The 26,780-nt window shown below is 44.5% G+C and overlaps 2 protein-coding genes across 2 annotated transcripts in view; one reads left to right on the forward strand and one right to left on the reverse strand.

Annotated features, from left to right (window-relative positions):
• Positions 1-26,780, forward strand: part of LOC119461540 (chromatin modification-related protein MEAF6-like) — a 153,242-nt gene that overhangs the window by 67,960 nt on the left and 58,502 nt on the right. The gene's annotated exons all lie outside the window — the stretch shown is intronic.
• On the reverse strand, positions 11,617-19,115 carry LOC119461541 (glutathione peroxidase-like). Its single transcript, XM_037722885.2, has 3 exons — positions 18,731-19,115; positions 16,875-17,015; positions 11,617-15,103 (listed from the first exon to the last, which is right to left on the reverse strand). Exons 1-3 carry the CDS (start codon positions 19,037-19,039, stop codon positions 14,873-14,875), a joined length of 681 nt encoding a protein of 226 aa, XP_037578813.1. The 5' UTR covers positions 19,040-19,115; the 3' UTR covers positions 11,617-14,872.

The raw sequence follows: 26,780 nt of genomic DNA on the forward strand, positions 1-26,780 counted from the left end.
TCAAATCCCGGCCACGGCGGCCGCCTTTCAATGGGGGCGAAATGCGAAAACACCCTTGTACTTAAATTTAGGTGCACGTAAAAGAACACCAGGTGGTCCAAATTATTCCGGAGTCCCCCACGACGGCGTGCCTCATAATCAGATCGTGGTTTTGGCACGTAAAACCCCATAAATGTTGAAGCACAGAATGTTTAGAAACACGTCGATGCCCAGTACCAATTTTGAGAAATAGGGACAGAAATACTGCCGTGGAATGCACTGCTGTTCCAATGAAACAGTTCTTCGTTGTGACTATTTCAACGATGCAGAAACATATGAACTAAAACAGCAATGAATGTCGGGGCAGACTTTGACTGCTGGTTTCTCAGAACTGGCACCTTGGCAAAAAGCAGCGTTTCAGTGAAAGATCTGGAATAGAATAGAATTGGAATTGTCGCGCAAATGGCTGCCGCAGCTACGAAACTGGGATACTAATAAATTGGTGGCTCATCCATCATTCGGAGATAATTGGCTACGTTCATGCGTTTAGCAATCTCTTTCATGATGGGTGTGTAATTGGCGATGATATTATTTACATGTTAGACAGTTGCAATGAAGAGCGGCACATTCCGAGTGGCAGATAATTATGGGCACCCAACTAGTGACCCAAGTTGAGGTGAAAGAGAAACGGTTACGTTCGAACACACATAGATAACGGAATGTGCGGGAAGCATAATCAGAATGCTAATCGCATTAAAACGATCGTTTTGTCTCAAATTCACAATATTGATTATTTGGAGACAGTCATTGCAGAAAAACATGAGGTAGGTTAGCAGACGTGACCGCTCTATGATGAACGGCTGTCACTGACAAAAAGCTTCGGGAATTCTGCCCCATTTAACTGTTTCTTCCGTTTGTTTCCCCTCGAAATTCAGCGTGAAACGTCCACAGTAAACGATGGAGCTGTCTTTCTTTTATGTTCTTTTGCGTTTTCACCTGAGGCGATATCACCAGTGGACTGTCGCAATTGAACTTGACTGTCGAAAGGGCAGAACGGACGCAAAAGAAAGCTGTGCAGCAGTAAGAAAAAAAAATTGTAAGTTAGGAGAATCCAGCTTCATTTTCGTATTCTCTTGCAGCGTACTGCATGCTTATCATTCACTGCAGCACACGATGCGCCAGCTTCTCGGTCAGAATTAAGAGGGTTTATTTTCTAGAGCGCCGTTGTTTCGGAAATTCCTGAAAAGCGTGCAAGTTATGTACTATCAGTCGAAGACGGCGATTACTTTCACATCATTTGCTTTCTCCTTATAACAGGAACCGTTATTGCGAAGTAGTACGCGCAGCGGTAGTGCTTGGCGCTGCAGTGCTCGAGGACGCGGGTTTAATCCCCGTGGCAGCGACCGCATTCCGATGGGGACGGAATGCAAGAACGCTCGGGCACTTAGGTTTACGTTAAAGGACACGTTAAAGTACCGCATGTGATCAAAATTATTCCGTAGTCCTTCACTATCTTGTGGCTCATAGTCCGATGGCGGTTTGGGCGCGTAAGGCCCCATAATTTAATCGTTTGAATGAATTTTGCGAGGTAGTCTACTAAAAAAGAAGGGGACTCCTCAGCCCGAACTCGGGATGTTATAAGTTTCTCGAATGCGTCAGATCGACTTCGTATACAAGCAGCCAGGATTCGCGTATCAGGTATATGCGACAGCTCCTTTAACGTGCCGAAAAAAAATTCCGGGTTACGTTATCAGCGATAAAATAAAAGTATTAGCCACGTACGCGCCTTACACAGTAACTGGCACCGGGCATGCGGCTTTACCTGTATCTTAGAGCAGCGTCTTCTTGCCTTGTGACTCGAGGAAGCGGCCTCGCCTGGGAAAACGACGTTCGCGTGTGTTGGTTCGCCGCTCTCCCGCTATCGGAGGCTGTGGCGGGGACATAGCGGGGTGGTTCATGTATAGGGGCGGCGACCAGACTGTCCCTTTGCACGACAGGTCACCGCTGCTTCGTAGTGGGGTGCTCTTCCGCTTTTTGTTCTCGGGCCGCTAGCGCCATTTCTCGCGCCTTATACAACTAGCTTATAGGATAACTTGACCCGGCAATATCCGCAAAAAAAAGAAAAAAAAGGAAAAGAGAAAAAAAGGTAAAAGATAGACTTGTGCGACCTTTTGCAACAGCGCAGCGCAAGTTTCAGCCGAATCCGTTTCATTCGAGCAGTTATGCCAGTAATTTCAAATGTTCGTAACTAAACCAATAACTCTACAAGTTTACCGGCGCATTATATTATGGCCACAATTTCGCGAATATTTAACTTTGGGGCCACGTTTGGCTGCCCGAGGACACCAGAAAAAAAAAAAAAAGATGCGCGTAACGCTTTCGAATGTTGCAAAAGAAGTAATTTATTGAAAAGCCTGCAATTGACCCCCCCCCCCCCAAAAAAAAAAAAAAAAAAAGAAGTCTTGCGTGGATCCCTACAGCCATGATTTGGCCCCCTTTGCCACCAAATATGAACCCGGTGCCGCGTTACCTTGTGCCAGGACAGCGGGTAAACATTCTACGTGGTTAGTGAAACATGGGCTTAACGCTTGTAAGCGCTGGTATAATTAATTTGAATCTAAATGCGTAATTAACCCCCGCACTTTAAACTTCGCCTGCGTAATGGTTTTTAACATACACTCTATATTATAGGATTCACATTGAGGGAGTTCACCAAGTACCGCGATAAAGCATTGTAAACGTTTCGTGTAACGCTTATTAAAGGGAGAGAATGGGTATTTAGTAATTATCTCCAATTTCTGTAATTAACTCACAAACATTAGACTTGGGCCGCACATCATCCCTAACATTCGCTCTATTACTGCCAAATATGAATTCGGTGCTGCACTCACTTCTCCCAGAATATCGAGAAAAGATTTCTCCATAACGATTGTATTACGCCTGCAAGCAATTTCTTCTTGTTAAGAGCCTGATTAACTGACTCTGTTTAAATACTGCCCACACATCACCCATAACATGCCCCTTATTTCCTCCAAATAAACTATCTGATGCCTTTACTTCTTTGAGAACATCGATCAAACATTGCGCGCAGCTCGTAAAACACGCTTTCAATGTTCCAATGCGTGCATCAATGTTTTTCTACAATGGCCTGCGCAGTTCATTGTAGTTACACGTTTTGTACAACGCTTTCAAGGGGGAAGAAAATTGGTATTTAGTAAATATTGTGACGGCGCGCCTTTAGACGAGAAGAAGAAGAGAATTAACGGTGGAAGAGAAGGAAGAGGACGACTTTGCCTTTGGACTGGCGGCCTCGCCCCATCCAGTGCTTTCGCCCCGAGTCTTCTAAATAAACGCCTCCCGATGAGGGCGTGGTCGCTGGAAATTCGCCGCTAACAGCTATACCTCCTACCGTTTTTATGTCAAGAAACAAGGCACACGTACTTGTTTATGGGGTACCTACAATTGCATTGGTGGTCATGGGTGCAGGTATTTCAGTAATGAGTTCTGTATTTAGGAGGAAGGCTTTAACTCGGGTGATGCTATGTAAATACGTCGGAAAGGAGAAATTGTTTTTCTCGGCAACCACTGCTCCTAATTTCGTTAGGTTTGTTGCATTTAAACGAGAAAAAAAAATGTTCGTATCTAGCGACTGTTGGAGGCGGATTTTTGATTTAGGCAGTCGACGGCTTAAGAAAAATGGTTGAAAATCGCAAATTATCTGAAAACTAAACTATCACGTTTACACCTCTGCAACTTAGCAATAAAAAATGGTATGACAATGCTGTAAACTGCACCTAATAGTACATCTAAAGTGGGCAAGATTGTTGTATCATGCACCACTAAGGTGTGAGTAGGACCTTTGCAAAATCCTTGTAAGCAGTGCAACAAATTCACGTTAGATATAAATTATTATACCAAATTTGTCCGCGTTGGATGTTCCGACATATGCACTTTACAGAACTGCGATATCCGTTCTTGGTGCGGAGTAAACTTCGTGCTTATATTTTTTCGAGCTTACCAACTTTCGTAAATTTTTGCAAGAGAGTTCAGGCCCCAAATCAAAATTTCGCTTCAACATTCACTAGAATTGGACGTGCTCTCTCAAATGAAAAAAAAAATAATAAATCAGCCCATGGGTTACCTTAGAAAAACACTTCTGCGTTTTACATGTATTTCAATAGGCGGCATCGCTGTTAAGCCCAAGCTAAAGCTTCCTCTTAAGAGAACGGTACGCTATAAAATGATGTATATTCTAAAATTTGCAGACGCAAATTTTGAATTCTTCAAATTTATAGTTGGCAGGGTTAGCGCCAATACGGAACATTGCGGGATGCCAACAAGTCACTGCATGAAATGCAGTGACTGCATGAAACTGCATGAAATGCTTGACATGATTGACGCCCGTTAAAATTATTTCTCAGTGAAAAGAGAGATGCATAAGGTCTATAGGATGGTACGTAGTCAGTATGGCGCACGATGGTTTGCGTTTCACATCGTTGTCGGTGCTCGCTCTCAACAGCGAAAAGTAGACCTAGTATTAATAATAGCCATCGTTCTAAAAATTGCAACGTCAGTTTTTTGTGACTCAATTTAGGATTTTGCTTAAGACCGAGATGTCATATATGTAATGTTTTCGCACACTCTAGTACTTTTGCTTTTCCCCAAGCAATATCTATATCTAATGAACATGCACTACTTTAAGAACTCTGTTCTTTTTTATCACTAGATTAAACTAGGGCACTATATGCTCGTGCCATGGACATGATATTCTATAGTCGCCTAGGCTTATCCTTGGTTAATATTGTTCAAAGTGTGTTTTGCACGGTCAACCCAAATAAAGCATCATTTTTTTTTGTGAAATGCCTTAGCTTTTCACAGGACACCATCATTTATTGCAATATATCGTCCTGTGAACTCGCAATGCAGCTTGATGCTCATTTTATTTGTTTTTGCGGTGTACCGGTTCAGGCTTATTTTTTCGAACGTATATGCCCGAATAGGCAACCTCCATGGGTCGCTGTGTAAGTGCACCTAGGCATGTGCTAATGCGTGTGTGAACATTCTTGGCCAATCCTCCGGGAAATGCTGTTCGCCACTCGGTGGGTGCCTGAATAGGCAAGAAGTGCAAGAGGAAGAAATGAAGATCTCGGCAGAAGCAAATTGAAGAGTGTGGTTGCAAAGAAGTGAAGAAGTAAGCGGAAGAAGCAGCCGATTGCGGAGAAAGAAATGAAGAAATCAAACTGAGACCTGAGCATGCACTCTGCAACTTTTTTCGTGAGAAAAAAAAAGAATAGCATGCGAAACTCCTTCTTTTTACTTATTATGTTATATACGAGATTAACTTCGTCTACGTTAACACGGCGGCTCACTGGAGCCGTACCAAGTAGCGACGCCTAAATTCAGATGAGGGAGAAATGCAGAAAAACTTACTACCCTGCTTTAGCAGCATGGTAAGATACCCTAGATGGACAAAGTTAATCCGGAGCCTTTCGTTACTCTGTCACCCATAAGCCACTCTGCAGCGTAGGGATGGCAAACACCATAATTTAATTTTAATTATTAGTCTCGGTCATGTGAATGTACAAAGCAAAATCTTACATAAGTACATAATCCGTTGCGCGGTAACTTCGCTTTGTCTGCTGCCTCCTTTGATGCTCTCAACTTTACAAGACCCAACTTTTGCATGTTTATGTGCATCATCATGGCATGAAGTCCGTGCCATAAAGGTGAATACACCAATAACGAAATACACCAATACACCAATGACGTTTTTTTGTCGTATTTTTTTTCTGCAAACAGCGCGGATGGCCCGGAAATACATGCGCTCACTAATCATCGCGTCGCATTCATTGGCACCTGTTCAATAATTACGGGTCCTGACGTTCTATCGGCGCCTGGCTTTATTACACGCAACACGCGTCCACAGTCTCGTAAGCGAGATGTATTGATGACCATTTAGGACACCACGCACGCACGCACGCACGCACGCACGCACGCACGCACGCGCACGCACACGCACACACACACACACACACAAACACACACACAGAGAGAGAGAGAGATAAGCCGATATTACGCAAAGATAAGCCGCAAAGATAAGCTGATATCGTCACTGCTCTCTCCGCAAACTTTACCACAACAAATGTGGCACACTTCCATGGAAAAGCCGACATTCTTCATTGCACAATCCATCGCAGACCACCACCACGTGGTTCATGTTCGCAAGTAAAAATGGCCAGCGTCGCCATATTTTAAGAGATGGGATCTCTTAAATCTCTGGGACAAGCGCCACAGGTTAATCAACAAATACAAAAAGAATAAATTAAACAAAGCATTACGCAAGACAATTCAAAGAATCACAATAGAAGCACAAGATTATGCCCAGGAATTAGCCAACGAGAACTGGCTTCAAACATGTGATCAGCTTAACGGACAGCTGCATACTCCGAAGGTTTGGCAAATATTGAGGACCCTTCTAGGCCAGGCAAAACCAAGGCACTCGATAACTAAACTGCAAATGTTGGAAAATAAAAATGCAGAGGAGCTCGCTGTAGAATTTTTGCATACCTTTTTTCCAATCAAAAGCGACGATCATCCCTTACCAGATTACGACGAGTCTGGTAACTACAATTCCCAAGGCATCAACTCGCCTTTTTCCCTTCGTGAATTACATGCCGCCATGCAGAGCTTAAAACGGAACACTACCCCTGGAGCAGATGGAGTCACGTACGCAATGTTGAGAAACTTGCCAGATAATTATCAAGAGGCTCTGCTGGAACATATAAACAAAGCATGGGAACAAGGTGTAATTCCAAAACAATGGAAAGAGGCAGTAGTAATACCAATTCCTAAGACAGGAAAACCATCCGACAAAGTATCCAATTTTAGGCCCATATCATTAACCTCCTGTATAGGAAAATTAATGGAGAAGATGGTTTTAGAACGTCTTGAGTGGCACCTGGAAGGCCTTCAACTTTTACCCGAGACAATGATAGGCTTCAGAAAACATGTTAGCACTCAGGACGCTATGCTGAGGATAAAAAACCAGGTGTTCGATTTACCAAGTACAGCTCAGCTAAGAACAATCGTAGGGGTCGATATGCAACGAGCTTTTGATAGTGTCACCCACCGCGCAATTCTAGAAAACCTCAAGGCGACTAAACCTGGGCCTAGAGTATACAACTATGTTAAGGACTTCCTAAGTGAAAGGACGGTTAAAGTGAAACTTGATGAATATGTGTCACCTAGCCATCCAATCACGCGCGGAACACCCCAAGGTTCTATTCTCTCGCCGACTTTATTTAACATTGCGATGATGAAGCTACCCGCATTACTAGAACAAATACCAAACCTAGAACATAATCTGTACGCCGATGATATAACTATTTGGTGCTGTCGAGGATCACCAGGATGGCAAGAACACATTATTCAATGTGGACTAGATACTATACGTGACTACGCCGAAACACTAGGGCTAGAATGTTCCCCTCAGAAATCAGAATATATTGTCATTAGTGAAGACGTTAGCAAGCGAGCCGAAGAATATAAAAATTTAATCAAACTTCGAATGAAAGACGCAGTCTTACCCCGCAAGAATACCATAAGAATCCTCGGTTTTTTTCTACAGGACAATGGTAAAGCATCAACATGGGTGCAGAAGCTGACCGTACAACTGGAACAGATCCTTGCAATGATACGTAGAATAGCTAGACAAAGGAGAGGAATGAAAGAACGTGAACTTCGTAAGGTTATAGAAGCCTTGATTTTTTCTAGGATAATGTAATATCTACCATACGCTAAGATAACCAGCACTCAGCGCAAAAAAGATAGACATTATAATTAGAAAGTGTGCTAGACTTGCCCTGGGAGTTCCTAAGTTTGCACCTAACCATAAAATTGAAACAACCGGCCTCTTTAACTCACTAGAAGACAGAATAGACATGCACAATCAAGCACAAATACAGAGACTTAAATCATCTAATCAGGGTCGACGAATACTGAATAGATTGGGATACGAAACCGCTAACTTACCCCCAATTCCCCCGAAACTACCACCATGGGATGATCTGCCAAGGATAACCGTAGATCCCATTCCAAAAAATATGCACCCGGAAAAGAATCGAAATAGGCGCTCAAAAAGAACAAGTGTAATGCAGAGGACAGAGGATAAAAGCACGTACTACACAGATGCCAGTCATAATGCCGAAATCAGCAAAGCAGCGGTCGTGGGCCATGACTCGACGCTTGTGAAAAATTACTTGGGAGTCCCAACGCCTCACGACGCGGAATTGCTGGCAGTAATGCTCGCCATAACGGAAATGACACACACATCTGACACGATCACAATCCGAACAGACAGTCAAAGCGCTTGCAGAGACATTCAAAATGATCATCTTCCTTACCACATACGCACAAAGCTCCACATGTACATGCATGCTCACCCCCTTCTACGCATACGCATACAATGGGTTCCAGGCCATCAAGGATTGCGAGGAAATGTAAGAGCACACCAGCTCACCCGCGCAGAAAATCCGGGACCTCCTATCCTTTGGCCGGTTGAAGATACTTACAACCCCAGAGAAGAACAGAAGATGCAGCGGAAAGAAAGGATACGTATTTTGAAGTCTCGCAGGGAAGCATCAACAATTCTCAACACACCATCCTACACGCATTCGAGAGAGGACGCCTCAATCACACGAAAAGCACAAACACACACATTACTCACACCACACTATAAGCATTATATTAACAGGGACCCAGGCTCCCCCACTTGTAAACAGTGCGGGGCCTATCCATCAAATAAACACATCTTGTGGGAGTGCCCTGAAAACGCCATCTTGAAAAAGACAATACTTTCCAAATTAACACACAACCAGCGTCCTGGCAGCTGGGAGGAGTGGACCACTCCCCCACGAAGGTTTGAAAAACTATGGTGGCCGCTTCTGGTGCAGCACGTCAAGAACGTTCTGGGCCAGGACGCATGAGCCTACCAGGAGGCCCGGACTTGGGCTTTAGTTCCTTCGGGGCTAATAAATGTTATTTCTCTCTCTCTCTCTCTCTCGCCACATTTTCATCACGCTGTTATCAGGCGCCGATGTTCTCCGGCACACATTACTGCTAATCTGGCTGGCAGGAGAATTGCGGAGGTTCACGTAAAAAATAAAAATAATTAAAAAAAAACGCGCGTCCAAGTGGCGCCCACCTACACCAATTACCGCGCGACTGCGCCACGCAGAAAGCCGGCGGTGGCTGTTTTTTGCCAGCCAGGGTCACCGCACGTGCGCCGTTGACGTCACGCTGTGACGTCACCGGTGTGGTGTGACGTACCCCAGGAGAGGTCTATTCAGATACGGCTCCGTCCGTGTGCGTGGCGGCTTCCGCCAGTTCTGCCTTAGCAGAGGTGTCAAAACGGATGATTGGTGGCCCATGGTTATACCTCTCGCCACCGCCGATGCCTCTTTCACAAGTGTCGCAATACTCGGCGGCGGCACGTCCGACCGATCGTTCTGCCCCTTTGTCTCGTGACGTAGATAGAGGTGGCGCTGGTATCAGCAGCTGCCCTTTGGACTTGCTATGGGATAGACGCTCGTTTACCCACATCTTCCAGGATCCTGACGTCAGAATCCTGACGATGCCGTGGAATGTGCCGCGGCTATGGACGCTGTGGCCCATACGCTATTCTATGACGATGGGCCGGACTTGGCGCAGCAAACGAACTAATTGGCCATCTCCTAGGTGAACTTGTCTGTGGCGCGAAATGCATTTTGCTTTCACAAAATGCATTTCGCGCCACAGACAAGTTCACCTAGGAAATATCAGCACCAACTTGCCCAAGAAGAAGTTCTTTTGTAATTGGCCATCGCGCCGGGTGAAAACAGGACGTTGGTGTCCTTGCTCTTCGACGAGCAAGCCGAAGACGCTCAATACAATCAGTGATGATAATATATAAGTACACTATAGCAATATTTACTACAGCAGACCCACCATACAGTCACAGCTTCGCTGACTTCCATCTTCACAGTAGTGAAATGGCTCTGGATTTTTGTATACACCTCCATAGTATTTTGTTTTTCTTCTTCCTCAAAACTTTTCCATCTACCTTGTACCGCTGCCTATGCTTGTAGCGGATCCGGTCGTATCAATCTCTTCACTGCTTTTTTTCCCACCAATACTCTAAAAGACACTTGCTCGACTGTTGACCGGTTGATAGTTCCATCCAATTTAAATTCAAGTGCTTCTGGTAGGTTTTCGTTATCTACGGGTCTCACTGGATGAATCCGTGAGGTGCGTCGTGCACTTGCAGCGCTTCGATGAGTGAAAAAAGAAGCTTCAACACAAGATATTCTAAAGCACAGCAATATAATTGCTCTTTGGATACATGTTGCATCAATAATAAGTCTGGGTACTAATATACACTGTTTATAACTCACAGTGTACAGTACCGGATTCGCTTCGTTCTAACACGGAGTCGTCTGGCCAACCTAGCAACGAGATGCGCCTTTCCCTAGCAACGAGATTCATTTGTTTTAGGCCTGGCAGCCTTCGAGTTCAGCTACTGATCTCAGAAATAATGATATCTCGCTTAACCCTTGATCTTACATGAACCGAATGAAAGCGAGAGCCTACGGCATCATTAATTGCTTTCGATGGCTGCAGGTTAACGAGGACTGGGTTCGAATGTAGTGCAAGGCGAGCGCCATGGCTTCTATGGATGCTGCCATGTTCGCTGACGCAAAACTTTTGCATCTAGTTATATAGTATCGGAGCGCCATTTCCGTGATATAGCGTCGTCGACGCAAACGCTTAAATCTATTTGCGTCTCGCGCATGCGCACTGGCACTGACGCTATTTCTTTGAGGCCGCAAATTCTTTGGGGATCCTATTCGAAAACTGTCTATTATCTAGATATCAATCCGTCCTGGGAAAGAGAGAAAAGAAAAAGGAAACATAGAGAGGTCAGCCAGACCCCGCGTCGGGTTTGCTACCGCGCTCGGTCAGGAGGTGGTTAAGGGATAAATAGACGGAAAGGAAGGAGAGAGAAGACTGAGGGTTCCGCTTCGGCCGAAGGTGCAAATCGACACCACAGTAGGCCACTGAGGTCCCCAAAAGACGGTTTCTGAGGTTGAGGTACTGGCTCTTGTCATGGAGCTGCACCGCATGGGGAACATACGACTATGCGAGTTCCGTGCCGACGTAATTAAGCGAACGCTTTGCAGTGGTTGCCGCACGCTGCAGCGTTCACGGCACATAAGAGTGGTCGTTTAACAGCACAGACCACTGTTATGTTCCGTCAACTCTGCGGCGTGTGCGATCATAACAAATCGTTCACTTAATTATGTCTGCACGGACCTCGCATATAAATTCGTAGCCAGACTGCGTCATGAAAAAAAGGAAATGGTATAAGGTATCAACCCGCAAAAAATAAAAATAAATGAGGAGCACTAAATTAAAAAAATAACTTTAACTAGGTGGTTTCAGAGTTAGACAACGACGTCATAGACACACACACACAAAAAAGGACAGTAAATACAAGAGAGTATCAATACATCACCCTACTATCACGGAGCTGACATTTGTGGCATCAGAATAATGGGCGCGCTGCTTTTACAAAAGCTCAAGTCAGAAAAGCAGGTAGTGAAGGCCTTTTTGGTGATGACGATACAGTTTATTAGCCATTATAAGCCATGTAGATAGATGGGTGTCCACGTACTATCGGAAGACGAGGCAAAAATATCGCTATTTCCGGTAAATGTATGCTCACTTTGAAGTGAGCTATATATCTTTGGCATTCGTATGCATACGCGCATAATACGGGTATCTTTGAGGCAGAAGCTGCTTTCAAAGAGCGGGAGGGACGCGAATCCTTATGAACTTGATGCCGATATAGATGGCTGCAGCTGGTAACGGTTTCCACTATATGGGAAACCCTGAAAAGCATACCATACGCACTGCAGCGCAGTTCACTTCAGGTATAGCACAGTGCAGTTCTTATAGGCGAGATCGCTTTACTTTATTAGAACGCCCTACAAATTATTCCGCTTTCAGTAAATGTAGGAGTCGGTTCTTGTGATTTGTGTGGAAAGAATGACGCTTTCAAAAATAGCCCAGCTGACAAACTCACCAGTAGAAAACAACAGCGACTGTGAGCAGCGGCGCTGAACGCACGCTATCGGAATGACCACTTGAGTGATAGTCAAGCTATTGGCGATAAGGTATCACTGCGCCCTGACGCACTGCTTCATGTTGCTCAGGAATTCTTAGTTCTCCTGAATTCAACAGTTGCCTGTTTGAACCTTTCCATGGGCCATGTACAGTCAACCACAAAAGTTTACGGACCACGGGATCTCAGAAAACGTTCAATTTCCCAGCAGCCTGTAACAGTAGTCAGTGAAACCGAACATCCCGATGTTGTTCACATATACTGGTAGAGGCTGTAAATACGAATACTAGGTTGCGTCGCGAGGCTGAACAGATGTTCAGCTTGTTCTCAGATCTCCTGTTCTGTAAAATTTTGTGGTTGACTGTAGGTGACGGCACAGGCAGACGGGTCGCAGCTCCTTCGTTCGCGTCTTTTGCGGGTGTCTTAATGAACGTCCTCATTTGCTATTTCGGCAATAAATATTATTGGGTGGAAATTTTTCGGTGATATCTAACTTGTTACAAGGCTTCTACAGCAGGACGTAGATCTGCCCCGCTGCTCTGGCGCGACAAGGTTCCGCAGGGTTCGTTTCTTCGGAAATGAGGAAGCTGACAAAGTTGGTGAGCTGTAATGATTTGCATTTAACGTGGGCAGCCAAGTCGCACTGGGACACTCGCAGGCCATCGCCGCCAGACGCAGTGGACCCCGAATGCACAAAGAGTCTGTATACGGACGGCTGCCTTCGGAGCTGCTCCTGCGACGCCGCTTTCGGGGCAGCTCGTCATTCGGGCCACGCTGGCACCCCGAACGACATGGCTGCTGGGTGAAGGAGAAAGGTGGCGGAGAAGATTACAATTCGGGAAGTGAAGACAAGAGGCTCAGTGCAATTATGGCTGATTTTGAACGAAATGACTTTGAACCTAGCCTAACCTAACCTAACATAACCTAACCTACTCTAACCTAATGAATGAATAAATTTGTAAGTACATGAAACCAATGCATTAATTTTTAACGGTCTCCAATCGAGAGTCCGTACACCGCAGCTTTTAACGACAAGTTGCTTATACTCGTATATGTCTATGGCGTGCTGAGAGAAAACTTACGTGATGCTGGGTGGCAGCCGATACTTGAATACATAACGAAACACAGAGGGACCTTGCCGAACAGCTTATTATTCTTAAACTTAACAATTTATACCTTATGCCTGACGGCTCGCCCTGGCCTACTGTATTAATACAGCCGACAGCACAGTCCGCCGCTCGCGATGGATCTTGGAAGCACAAGATACATACAGTTTTGGTGCTTCTAAACTCGGATGCAGCTTGTGCCAATGAAAATTAGTCATCATAGCTTTCAGGCAGCCATCGATGAGTGCTGTTGGTCAGTTCGCTCAAAGAGCACTTAGTCAGGACAGTAAGCAGAGCTCTGTTGCTGTCCTTCCAAATTATTTTTTTCCTTCCAGATTACAATTTACGTCGTCAACAGTAAGGGCAGAGGCTCGGAGAAAGTTGCTGCTAGTAATGCAACAGCTTAAGTCACTTGCGTTCACACGATAGGAATTTAGACGTATAAGCTTGAGAAAAAGTATACAAACACACCGAAAAACTTAGGAAACGAAATTTCTTTGCACCTTTGCACAAAGTAGACGAATGCGTTGCTGTGTTCGCTCTGACAAGTTTTCACTATACACTACTAATCTCCTTTTACTTTGGTTCCATATAGATAGTGGAGCATTTCTGCAAATATCGCCACTTAATTGGAACGGCGGTCTCCATAAAACACAACAAATGAAGAAAGGGTGTTCCATATATAAGAACTGCTTACTATTTATGTTCTCATAACAACAAACATGTGGAATTGTGGTCCAGTGAGATATCCACTCTTATCCGGATAAATCTTTAACACACCTGTTCGTACCTATCATCTAGACCATTTCCCAACACACTTGTAACGTGAACTATACGTTTACGTATCTATGTTGGAGATATGTGTAACTGGAACCATGTTTAAGTATGTGAAACATTGTCCCACATAAACATCGTTCAAGTTACACGTGTGTAGAAGAACCTTCCAGGTATTAAGTACGGGTATGTGGAAAACTGTTCCAGATAACAGTGGCTATTTCACTTCAAGATAATTCCACATATTTATTATGGGACTTTAAGCAGTAAAAAGCTAAAATACTTTAAAGGCCGGTTTCTTATATTTCATGTTTTTATGTCGAATGCCATTCCATTTAGGAAGTAAAATATTTGCAAACGCTTATAGCTGGAATCTAAGAAGAACGAGATTATGAGCGCAGTACTCTGTAGTTGCAGGGTACGTGCTTTAAACTGCGAATATGTTCGGTTTCTCTGTAGGAACCCTTGATTCGTATACCATTTTCGTTCCCTGGTGCACAATCAACCGCGGACCACGGGATCTCAGAAAACGTTCAATTCTGAGCGGCCTGTAGCAGTGTCCAGTAAAAATGTATACGACATTGCAAGCATATTCTATTCGAGGCCCGAAATGCAAATACCAGGCTGCGTTGTGGGGCTGCGGAGATATTCAGCTTTTTCTCAGATTTCATGGTCCGTAATATTTTGTGGGTTACTGTACGTCGTAAGTACTCTCATCTTGCCACAATATGCCGGATGTCAACTGCTCGTTCATCACGTTTGCCTATAGTTATTTTGCTTTCTCGTTACGCTTGGGGTGCTTATAGACACCTTGACATTTGTGCCAAGAGTATTTCAGGTATGCACGAGTGAGTTAGTGGTGAGATTGCCGTGGCATCGGTGGTGCATTTTGGTGCGTGATTGCTTCGACAATGTCGCGGACCATACTGAGTGGGAGGAAGTCCGACTCATATCGGCGAAGTGGAGTTCCGTTGCGACCGATTAGGAATTTCTCGAAGTTCCAACGAATATCACTGCTGTCCTGGGGTGCGTAGAAGAGCATCTCCTTCGGCTGAAACCCAGAGACCGGTGACGGACAGCGACTCTGCGTAAATATAGAGACATAGAACGAACATTTTCAAGGGTCTTCCTTGTTTCTTTTTTTTTTGTTGCGTTCAGGGTTTTTAGTCGAAGCCGTTGAACATTGAGATTGCTATAACAAAGCGCCGAATTTGTTAGCGTAAATGAGACATCTGTGTGGGCCATCGTCGAAGTACGGCACAACACAAGAATAAATTGTCGGGCTAGTTTCTTCATGGTCAGTAACTTGCAGTGATCGACAATGGTGTAAAGGCGGGCACACATGTACATATACATGGCGCTGACTGGCCAACTGAGTCTTTATTCGACGAGGGGTCTTTTATAGAACGATGGACGAGGCTTTCTTATCGCCCATTACAACGCTACGTGAACATATTCAATTTATTTTCCAGAGATACACACTGAAAGACTACTAACACAATCACTGTTGAAATAATGATATTCGTAAGACTTTCTGTTTTTACGACGTTCAACCATGGTAATTTATTACTAGTAGAAAAGACAAGTGCAAACTAAGCCATTACGCAAACGGAGCATCTTAACAAATTTCTATTCAGGGTACATTTAGGCATAAATCATGCTCTAATTGTGCGCGAAAGAGAGAGAGAGAGAGAGAATGTAGGGAAGAAGGTCGTACTCCAAATACCGCCTGTTGCTGCGGCCAATGTCTCACGCTGCTAAATATGGATCTAAGAAAAAAATATTTTTTTCAGGCCTAGCTTTACAATAATAAATGACACCCCATCTGCGTAATAGTCGCTAGTACGATAAGTAATTAACAAAATCAACTCATTGGCCTTTTATTTATTGACTTCAGGGGCATATTGCAATCGCTATAAACATTTTACCTGACATCAGTTTTGAAAAATGAATACTCAAAGCATGCGGTGAAATATATTGCTCTTATAGTTAACACCGTTTCTGTTCTGCACTCCTCCGCAGGGCAGAATCGCTTGTTAAATGGTAGTTAATTGGTTTATTAGTGAAACTTAGCGTCCCCAAAGCATCACTGGGACTACGAGACACGCTGTAGGGGAGGGCTTCTGAGTTTTTTCTTTTATTCGTCATGTTTAAGCGATGTTGACTTCCGTCAGGGGGGGCCGACTACTCTTTTTCGCCTAAAACAAATATATGCGAAAATATAGGCGGGTTCGATCCTGGCCGCAGCGGCCGCGTTTCGATGGTGGTTATATGCGAAAAACGCTTGTGTACTCTTAGATTAAGGCGCACGCTAAAGAAACTCAGGTGGTCAGGCGGCACGTAAACCCCAGAATTTAATAATTTTTTTTTCAGGCATGGTATTTTTTCCCCTCGCATCATACGCGACTGGAACAGCCTGCCGCACGATGTGGTTTTCATGTCTTTCTCCTCTTTTTCTACTGACTCTGCAAAACTTCCTCCTATATATAAAGGATGATCTTTCGAATGTGTCTGTAATTTATGGTTAATTGACACTCTCTAGATGTTTTTTTTTTTTGGGGGGGGGGGGTGAATTCCCTGCTTTTCTGAGTTGTCGCTGAGCAGTAAAGTTATCGAAGCGCTTGTCATTGTATGCATTGCTTATATGTTTATAGAAATGTGTTAACCCCCCCCCCCGCCCCTTTCCACCATTCCTGAAATATTGTCCTAAAGATGCTGTAGATGTTTAAATAAATAAATAAATAAATAAATAAATAAATAAATAAATAAATAAATGATCAAAGTCAAATAAGACGCCATATCTATTGTTAGTTGAGTGGAACCATTTTTGACCCGAATACGTGGCCTATACTTGCCTTCAGGAAAGTGAACAGCGGATGCTCTGTGATACCGTTCACTGCCACCTTCTCCACCAGAGGAAAATTGGGCGTAAAGTTATTACCCGGCCGCACGTAACGGATGCCGTTCAGAATTTCCGAATTATTTCCCGGCTCTTCCTGCGTTATGGTAACAAGAACATTTCTGAGGAAATCAATAGACCGTGTTTTTTTTAGCTCGAACGAGAATTTCTTTCATATCAATCAATCAATCAATCAATCAATCATTTTATTTCAGCATCAATGAAAATCAATGACACTTGGTGGGTACAGACAAAAAGCCATTAATCAGGCTTGACAGGGTCTGTACCCCCGGGCTTGGCAATCAAGGCACATGATTATACAATACAGAAGTACAAAGGAACCAATCTGTATATTATAAGGAAGATATGTATCTCATGGAGCATATCTCATGGAGCATAGCGAAATTCAGCTGGTTCAAGTGAATTATCTGAGCAAGCGAGTCACTTGCGCAAGAAATCGCAATTTTCAGGTGGCGAAGTAGAAACATTCACCAGTTAATAATTTAAGTATTTACTTTAGGACAGATGTTCGTAGTGCTAAATTGTTGCCAAGCAGCACTAAAGTCTTGTCTGCATTGCAAGAATCACTTTATCTTGAAAGTGCTCTCCTCGAAATCTACCGAAGAAAGGCATTGGCGTTACAGTTAGGTTCAGCCAGCACTGCTTCATGCAAGCTTTGGGGTAACGGCTAGCGGGAACGCTAATGTATTTTGTAGCATACTTTAGGGCCTGGTTTCTCGAAAGCTGCGCTAGTTTAGCTTTTCCGCTAAGCTGATGAGACGTCACTACTGCTCAGCTTCAATCTCGCTATTGCAACACGTGCATCAAAGTGAATAATGAAAAAATTGTATTAGTAAATCTTCTTAGTTAGCTACCAGGACATTCCGATTTCTTAATCAGAAATGTCCACTTCTTCCATAAGTATGTTTGAAATGACGGAATATTGCTCTCTATCACAGGTGCTTTGTAAAAAAAAAGCAATTGGAACTAAAAGAAGCAAAAGATAAACAAAACATATAGTATGGGCATCGCAGGTGTGGAGAGTGCAATCTTTGGTGAGCGTTGAAGGATGTTTAAGTTATTATGACTATTTAATCATGTCGGCAGAAAACAGATTTTCGCAGATGGGCCTGCTTATTTAAGATAGCGCAGCCGTGCGGCGTTGGTGTTCCTGCCTTAAGTGGATAACGTCTGCGCAGCCTTCTCGATCGACACCACGAGCTTTACAGCAGAACTGTGGGCTGTACTGGAAACAACAAAGTTCATGGCTGCAGAAAGGACATGGCTGGAAAGTGGATGCTCTGCTTGGAGTCAAACTCATAGTCATCCGCTAGGGCTTCTGTGCAACATTCATACACAGCCTCGCGGAAAAACAATCAATGTTTCAGTCGCGAAACACGTGTGTACAGCCCAACACCTCGTGGACATTATGTATTCCGTGGGGCAACCAGTCGTGTTGGCTTTTCCAGGAATAACCACAGAGACGAAATGGCGAAATGGGTTCCTCAAAACGGTAATTATGTACATGCACAATTACTATGTTCGGCCTACAGGCATAAGACGGATGTCCATACCTTTTTAGACATTCAGCGTGTATTGCGAATGCAATACTCCTACCGCGCTAATACGTATCACGCTCCACGAGAGACCAACGCGTGCACAATGCAACGTAGAGTCGCGCTTTGTCCGAACCAACTCAATCGACAACTTCTATGACACTGTGTACCCTCGCCTCTACGTTGCAGAATTGCAAGCCTGTGATTACCCTCGTCGTTTACAGGTGAAGACAGCGCGCTGCTCATCCCCACTCACCTTGCCAAACTGGTTGCAGGGAAAGCCAATCACGGTGAAATTCATGGCCCCGAAATTCTTCTGCAGTGCATTCAGTTCCGTGTAGGTGTAGGTTAGCCTTCAGTAGGTGGCCACGTTCACCAGCAGCAGGACGTGGCCTCGGTACTGAGCCAGGCTCAATTCGCGTCCCCCAGCGAGCTCGGAGATACTGAAGTCGTACACGGACTTGTTGCCGGCCTCGCGCTTGTCGCAATCGACCTTGCGTGGCCGCGGTTCCGCGACCAACGCCGTGGCTGCGTGCACCATCGCCAGGGCGAGTAGCGCTAGCATGTTCAGTCGTTGCTCGCAGTATCGCAGATGCGGCGCATCCGAATCACTCAAAGATTACTGATTTCTGTAACGTCCGTGCTGGGCGCCGCCCGTCGTAGACTGCTGCGTCGCGGACAAGATATAAACACATGTGGCCGCGCGGCGCGGACGCTAAAACCCGTAGGACGCAATTGTGCGTTGGCCAACGGCACAGCTGTGCCTTTTGAACTCTTTCATGACAATGTAGGTTTATTGGTCCCATACAAAGGAGGGGGGGGGGGGGGGGTGCATTTTAGGCATACAAAAGCTGACTGTTACAAAACGTGTGAGCGGAATAAAAGGCGTGTTTTATTGTGAATACTAAATGAAGCGAACATTTTACGCTGGAATTCGAAATAGCATGTGAGTGGTCCTTATAATGAAACGCATTTCCTGTCCTATATAGGTGGGCCCAGTACACAAGTCCGAGAGACAATTGGTTAACTAGTTTTAGTTGAGCAACGTATATCGCTAGCACATTCGCGCTCTGTCGCTTTCTCACACACCGTGGTGGCTGAGCGGCTATGTGTTGCGCTGCTGAGCATGAGGTCGCGAGATCAAATCCCGGCCGCGGCGGCCGCATTTCGATGGGGGCGAAATGCAAGAACGCCCGTGTCCCGTGCATTGGGGGTATGTTAAAGATCTGCAGGGGGTCAAAATTAATCCGGAGTCCCCCACTACGGCGTGCCTCATAATCAGATCGTGGTTTTGACACGTAATACCCGAGAAATGAAATCATATTCGGTCGCCTTTCACTTCCTTTCATCTTATGTCAGTTCCTACTCGTTCCCCGCTTTAAGGTAGCAAGCGGCGTATAATCATAGTTACTTTTACGCAGCGGAGCTGTTTAAGCTGAGCGTTCGTCCGTAACGTGCGAACAGAAATTGTGGACCGATCCTGGCGTTAGTGCAGAAAGGGTCCAAGCGCAATAGCACATACCCCTGTGAACTAGCGAAGCTGAGCCTGTCTAAGTATAGCTAAGCATGGTTGGGACTAATAAGCTTAGTCCATCATCGATAGCCAATCAATAGCTAATCGATAATAGATCAATAATCAATAAATTCAGGAAAATGCTGGGGATGACTTGGTAGTGCTAAGCCTAGCCCAAATAAGTAGCCAATACCTTGCGATAGCCAATTGATAAGCCAATCAATAGCTAATCCATAATCGATCAATAATCAATAAATTCTGGCAAAATTCTGGGGATGACTTGGTAGTGCTTAGCTTAGCCCAAAGCCAGGACTAGCTAGGTGCCCATCAGCTCCGCTGTCTCTTTAGCATTGCGCGTTCAGTGCAAGCTACGCAAATTTTTTTCCTGACTTAAGATTTTCTCCTTTACACACTCTATCTGTATACAGCTGCGTACGGTCATTTGTGATTTCGCATCAATATTTAGTAGCCATGGCGGCGGTGGTTATGTTTATTATAGGAGGTATTGCAACCTGGTAGTCACTGCGGCAATTTCTCCACCTGAGCGCCGCTGTCCAGAGCCTAAATCGAGCTACGATTGGTCCATTACTTCACCGTCACCCGCCGTGGTGGCTTAGTGGCTATGGGACTGCGCTGCTCAGCACAAGGTCGCGGATCAGATTCCTGTACACTTTCGCTCCTACATTGCAGCATTGTACGCCTGGGATTATCCTGGCCTTGAGCAGTGTTGCATTTTGCCTCCACAAAAATACGGCCTAACTACCCTCTAACACTAGCTCTAACTACCCTGATTGTAATCCTATGAATGATTATGTGTGGGGCTTGATTGAGCAAGTCATCATCAACATTTATTAGCCTATATTTATGTCAACTGCAGTGCGAAGGCCTCTCCTGTGATCTCCAATTATGTGTCCCCCGTCTTGCGCTAGCTGATTCCAACTTGCGCCTCCAAATTTCCTAACTTCATCACCCCACCTAGTTTTCTGCCGTCCTCGACGGCACTTCCCTTCTCTTGGTGTCCATTCTGTAACTCTAATGGTCCACCGGTTATCCGCCCTACGCATTACACGTCCTGCCCAGCTCCATTTTTCCCGCTTAATGTCAACTAGAATATCGGCTATTCCCGTTTGTTCTCTGATCCACACCGCTCTCTTCCTGTCTCTTAACATTAGGCCTAACATTTTTCGTTCCATCGCTCTTTGTGCGGTTCTTAACTTGTTCTCGAGCTTCTTTGTTAACCTCCAAGTTTCTGCCCACTAATGTTAGCACCGGTAGAATGCAATGATTGTACACTTTTCTTTTCAACGACAGCGGTAAGCTCCCAGTCAGGATTTTGCGATGTCTGCAGTATGCACTCCAACCCAATTTTATTATTCCGTAAATTTCTTTCTCATGATCAGGGTCCCCTGTGAGTAATTGACCTAGATAAACATACTCCTTTACAGACTCTAGAGGCTGACTGGCGATCCTGAATTCTTGTTCCCTTGCCAGCCTATTCAACATTATGTTTGTCTTCTGCATATTAATCTTCAACCCGACTCTTAAACTTTCTCGGTTAAGGTCCTCAATAATTTGCTGTAATTCGTCCCCAGTCTTGCTGAATAGGACAATGTCATCTACAAACCGAAGGCTGCTGAGATGTTTGCCGTTGATCCTCACTCCTAAGCCTTCTCAGTCTAAGAGCTTGAATACTTCTTGTAAGCATGCAGTGAATAGCATTAGGAGAGATTGTGCATCTCCTTGCCTGACCCCTTTCTTGATAGGTATCTTTCTACTTTTCTTGTGGAGAACCAAGGTTGCTGTGCAGTCCTTGTAGATATTTGCCAAGATATTCACATATGCCTCCTGTACTCCTTGATTACGCAATGCCTCTATGACTGCTGGTATCTCTACTGAATCAAATGCTTTTGCATAATCTACGAAAGCCATATAGAGAGGTTGATTGTACTCCGAAGATTTCTCTATCACCTGATTGATGATCATGGATATGATCCATCGTAGAATATCCCTTCCTGAAGCCAACCTGTTCTCTTGGTTGGCTGAAGCCAAGTATTGCCCTGATTCTATTGGAAATTATCTTGCTGAATATTTCATACAATACTGAAAGCAAGCTAATGGGTCTGTAATTCTTCAATTCTTTAACGTCTCCTTTCTTATGGATGAGTATAATGTTGGCGTTCTTCCAGTTATTTGGTACACTTGAAATCACGAGTCATTGCGTTTAAAATGCGGCAACTTTTCAAGCATGATGTCTCCTCCATCTTTGATTAAATCGACTCCATCTTCTCCTGCCGCTTTTCCTCTGGTCATGTCCTTCAAGGCCCTTCTAACTTCATCGCTAGTTATAGAAGGAGCCTCTGTATCCTGTTCATCACTACTTCGGATGAACATAGCTTGGCTGCTCTGGGAACTGTACAGGTCAGGATATAATTATTTCGCTGCTTTTACTATGTCATCGAAATTGCTGATGATATTACCTTGCTTAGCTTTCAGTGCATACATTTTGCCTTGTCATATGCCAAGTTTTCTTCTCACTGATTTCATGCTGCGTCCATATTTACTGCTTCCTCAATCTTTTCCACAGTTATAATTTCGGATATCCCTTACTTTCTTCTTGTTGATCAGTTTTCGACAATTCAGCGAATTCTATCTGATCTCTCGAGTTTGATACTTTCATGTATTGCCGTTCTATTAGGTCCTTTGTTACTTGGGAGAGCTTACCTACTGGTTGCCTTGGTGCCTTACCTTCAACTTCAATTGCTGCTTCTGAGATCAACCTAGTTACGGTTTCATTTCTTACCTCTATGTTCTCTTCATCTTCATGTTCTAACGCTGCATATTTGTTTGCGAGCACCACCAGCCTGAATTGGTCTGCTTTTACCCTTACTGCGTCTAGGTTGACCTGTTATCTCTTGACTAATTTCTCTCTTAAAATTGGGTTGTGGGTTCGATTCTCACCGCCGCCGGGCACCCACTGGTTCAAAAGGGTACAAGCGTACCCCGGCCTGGCGTTCGGCTTCCTTCAGGGGTGATACGCTTGGGAAAGGAGCCTGCGCCCTGAATTCCCGTCGAAACCAACGTGAGCAACGGAACCAACGGAGAGGAACCAACGTTCCTCTCTTCAAATTGAGAGAAATCATAGACCTCACTAACCTATGGTCACTGCACTTTACCTTACCTAACACTTCTACATTCTGCATTATGCTTGGATCGGCAGAGAGTATGAAATCTATTTCAATCCTTGTTTCTCCATTAGGGCTTTTCTTGGTCCTCTTCCTGTTGCTGCGCTTCCTGAGGAAGGTATTCATTATTCGGAGCCTATTCCTTTCCGCGAATTCTACCAACATCTCTCTTCTAGTGTTCCTAGAATCGATGCTGTAGTTGCCAATTGCTTGCTCACCAGCCTGCTTTCCCCCCACTTTTGCATTGAAGTCGCCCATGATTACAGTATACTGAGTTTGCACCTCTCTCATTGCTAATTCAACATCTTCATAAAGCTGTTCTATTTCTTCATCATCGTGACTGGAGGTTGGGGCGTAGGCTTGCACTACCTTCCTTCTATAATTCTATGCCTCCTATTCAGCTTTATTATGACCACTGCTACCCTCTCATTAATGCTGTAAAATTCATCAATGTTGCATGCAATGTCCTTATGGACTAGAAGTCCTACTCCGAATTGTCTCTTATCTGGAAGACCTCTGTGGCAGAGGACGTGGCCGTTAGTCAGCACTGTATAAGCCTCACCAGTTCGTCATACCTCACTAAGGCAAATAATGGCCCAGGCAATACCTGATAATTCTTGAAATAGCCCTGCTAAGCTATAGCCTTACTCGATAGCGTGCGCGTGTTGAACGTTGCCAGGTTCAGTTTCCAGTGGCAGCCTGTCCGGACCCAGAAATTTTTAGCACCCTCTACCGCGTCGCAGGTCTGACCGCCGCCTTGGTCAGGTGCTCCGCAGCCGCTGGGGACTGAGGGCCATGGGTGAATTGTAGAAGTCATGAGGGAGGTAGTGGCCGAATACTGCACCAGGGAGGCCAATTCCTGTTCTGGTGAGGGAGTGACTTTGTTGAAGCTTAGTGGTCCTTCCTAATTTGGTTGCACCTAGATTAGTATAGCCGCACTAGCTCTCGGTAATATATATATATATATATATATATATATATATATATATTTGCTGGTGTCAGGCGCCACTGCATGCCTGAAAATGTGGTGGACTGGAGTAGGATTTGAACTTACGACCTTCAGATTAGAAGCCGGGTGTTCTACCTCTGCTCCACGCCACCTCATCTTGAGCAAGTAACCAACCGCAACGCCACTAACACGAAGATCCAGCCGATCGAGAAGATTCGAGCGGCTTTGGCGGGTATCTGTCCCGACACCTTGTAGGTCGCATGTGCCAGATTTGGGAGTCGCCTCAAGGCAGCTGTGGACGCTGAGGGTGGCTTCTTTGAGTGATTTCAATTTGCCATCTTTTCAGCTTTTATGTCAGTTTTTCATCTTTGGAATAAATTTAGCTCTGCTGAAGTTATGGCCACTTTTGGGTTGTGGCCTACCAGGGTTAAATTTATATTGAACACCACGTACGTATCTGGCGCATTCTTCGCTGACCAATCTATATGCGCCTGGTCTACCCATAGTTCTCTTTCCCTGCGTAGTCCAGAGCTCAGAGCTTTTCTGCAAGAGAAGTTGCAAATGTAGCATGAACTGAAGTAACTGTACCAATTACGACGGCTGTCGCAGTTATTGTTGCTGTAGCCGTTCGGCCAGCTCCTCGATTGTCCGCGTCACTCTCGTCATAGGGCGAAGAAAAGCAAATTTGCCCACCAGCGCCAATGGGATTCGAACTCATGCTTATGCAGCAATGTGCAGCGGGGGGCTGGACACGCCAACCAGAACTTGCGCTCGATGATCGTGCGGGGCATTATGTCCTCATAACCTCTCAGAATGGCTGCATCTGTGTTCATATTTCGAAGGCCACAATGCATACAATACCGTAGTGGACAAAGACCCGGTTGTGTGCACCGCAAAGAAGCTTTCGCTTCCAAGAGGCCTTCCTGACTATGTGCCGAAACAAATTCGTTTTTTTTTTGTCATCTAGACAGTATAATACTCTAGAGAATTGTGGGGCGGAAACGCAGTAACACTCCTTGTTCCTGTGGTTTAAAATATTTAAAAGTTGTTGCCAAGTATTGCGCTCAACGTGGTTGCGTGCCACAGTTTGAAGATACGAGAGTTTGAATTGTTAATTCAGTTAGTTTCCCTCTGGGCCCTTATGGCATTAGAGATGAGGTTGAAGACAATGTTAATAAGCGCAATACAACAGGCTTATCGCCAAAGATCTCAAGGATTGCATGAAATTGTTTATAGAAGAAGCAGCCGTAGCCAGAGATGGCAGCGTTATTGAACTTTCACTTGTCCTATCCGAAAGGAACTGTCATTCAATTTAATTCAAGTCAATTCAATTTATTTTTGAAGTACCCATGAACAGCAACAAGCCTTTTTAAAAGTGTACTTATGAATTCACAAAGAAAGAAAAAAGAAAAAAAGCGCGAAACATGAACAAACAGTGCTACAGCGTCATTGCTTGGCATAGTGCGGCATGTAATGTTCTGTTGTAGGTATTCAGGTTCTTTTTGTTTTGCTTTTGTGACTATTTTCGTCACTGCTCCTTCGTTGCCCACGTGTATTGCAATTGGTGACCATACGTTCAAAAACAGTGATTTTGTCCATCCCCGCTATTTGTCCCTTGTCTGCTTCTGCACTTTAATCGCTTTTGTTATGAATTTCCAGCTAACTCATTCTTATACCTTGTTCAAAGAGCGAACAAGAATACCACGGATAGGGTTTTAGGACCTTACCTTCTGCTGCATACTTACGAAGGATTGCCAACATAACCTCCCACTGAAAATATCTTGTAGCAAGTATTTGTTAACACAATATATATATAACCCAGCATGCACAAGAATGGCCTGCCTTTTCTGCACAAAAGTAGATGACACATTTACATTGTGAGAGATGTCTTTCCGAGAGTCGATAGCCCGAATTTGTAGTTTGGAGTAGAGAATTTGATGAACGCAACGTTTCCAGCTGGAATACCAACTCATTGTTTTCTTCTATTACTCTTTGTAAGCGATAAAATAATTTTTCTGATAGCCGTGCTTAGGCATTTCAGTATTTTAAAAATGTTGCGAGTCATTGTTGTGGCCTATGCAGATAGAAATACATGATTGTAATGTAGACCGCGCGAAGCCGGGTGGCCAACGAATTAAGTACGAACAGTGCACGTTGTCAGGGAACAAAACGGCCTCTTGAAAAGTCAAAGAAGTTTTCCAGAGCGCTACTGGCGCCTAATTTCGCCAAGAAGGTTATTAAACAATTATTAACCCAGATAGAATTTCTATATTCACCTGTTCGTTCTGGTGTAAATAATAGACAATCAGTGCTTTTTCGTATAACGAATGGTTCTTGCTGAAAATGACTGACAGAAACGTGTGATTTAAGCCTTTGTTATGTGACAGATATTTAAAAGGCAAAAAAATTAACTGCTTACTGCAACACAACTGTCTAACGCCTGGATTTTATGCGGTATCATTCAATAGGTCGGCGATTCTTCGTGGTTGCATGTACCAAATATGTATTTACTGCTTGTAGTTGGCGCAATCGAGGGGCATAGTGTGGTTCTCAATATAAAGATCCCAAATGCACAACTAAATAGAGCGAATTGGTCAGTGTAGCCTTCGTAAACAAATCACAGTACGCCTGCACTGGCGCACTGCACCCAGAAAATTTTCAA

Source organism: Dermacentor silvarum, chromosome 8 (genome assembly GCF_013339745.2).
Source record: "Dermacentor silvarum isolate Dsil-2018 chromosome 8, BIME_Dsil_1.4, whole genome shotgun sequence".
NCBI lineage: Eukaryota > Metazoa > Arthropoda > Arachnida > Ixodida > Ixodidae > Dermacentor > Dermacentor silvarum.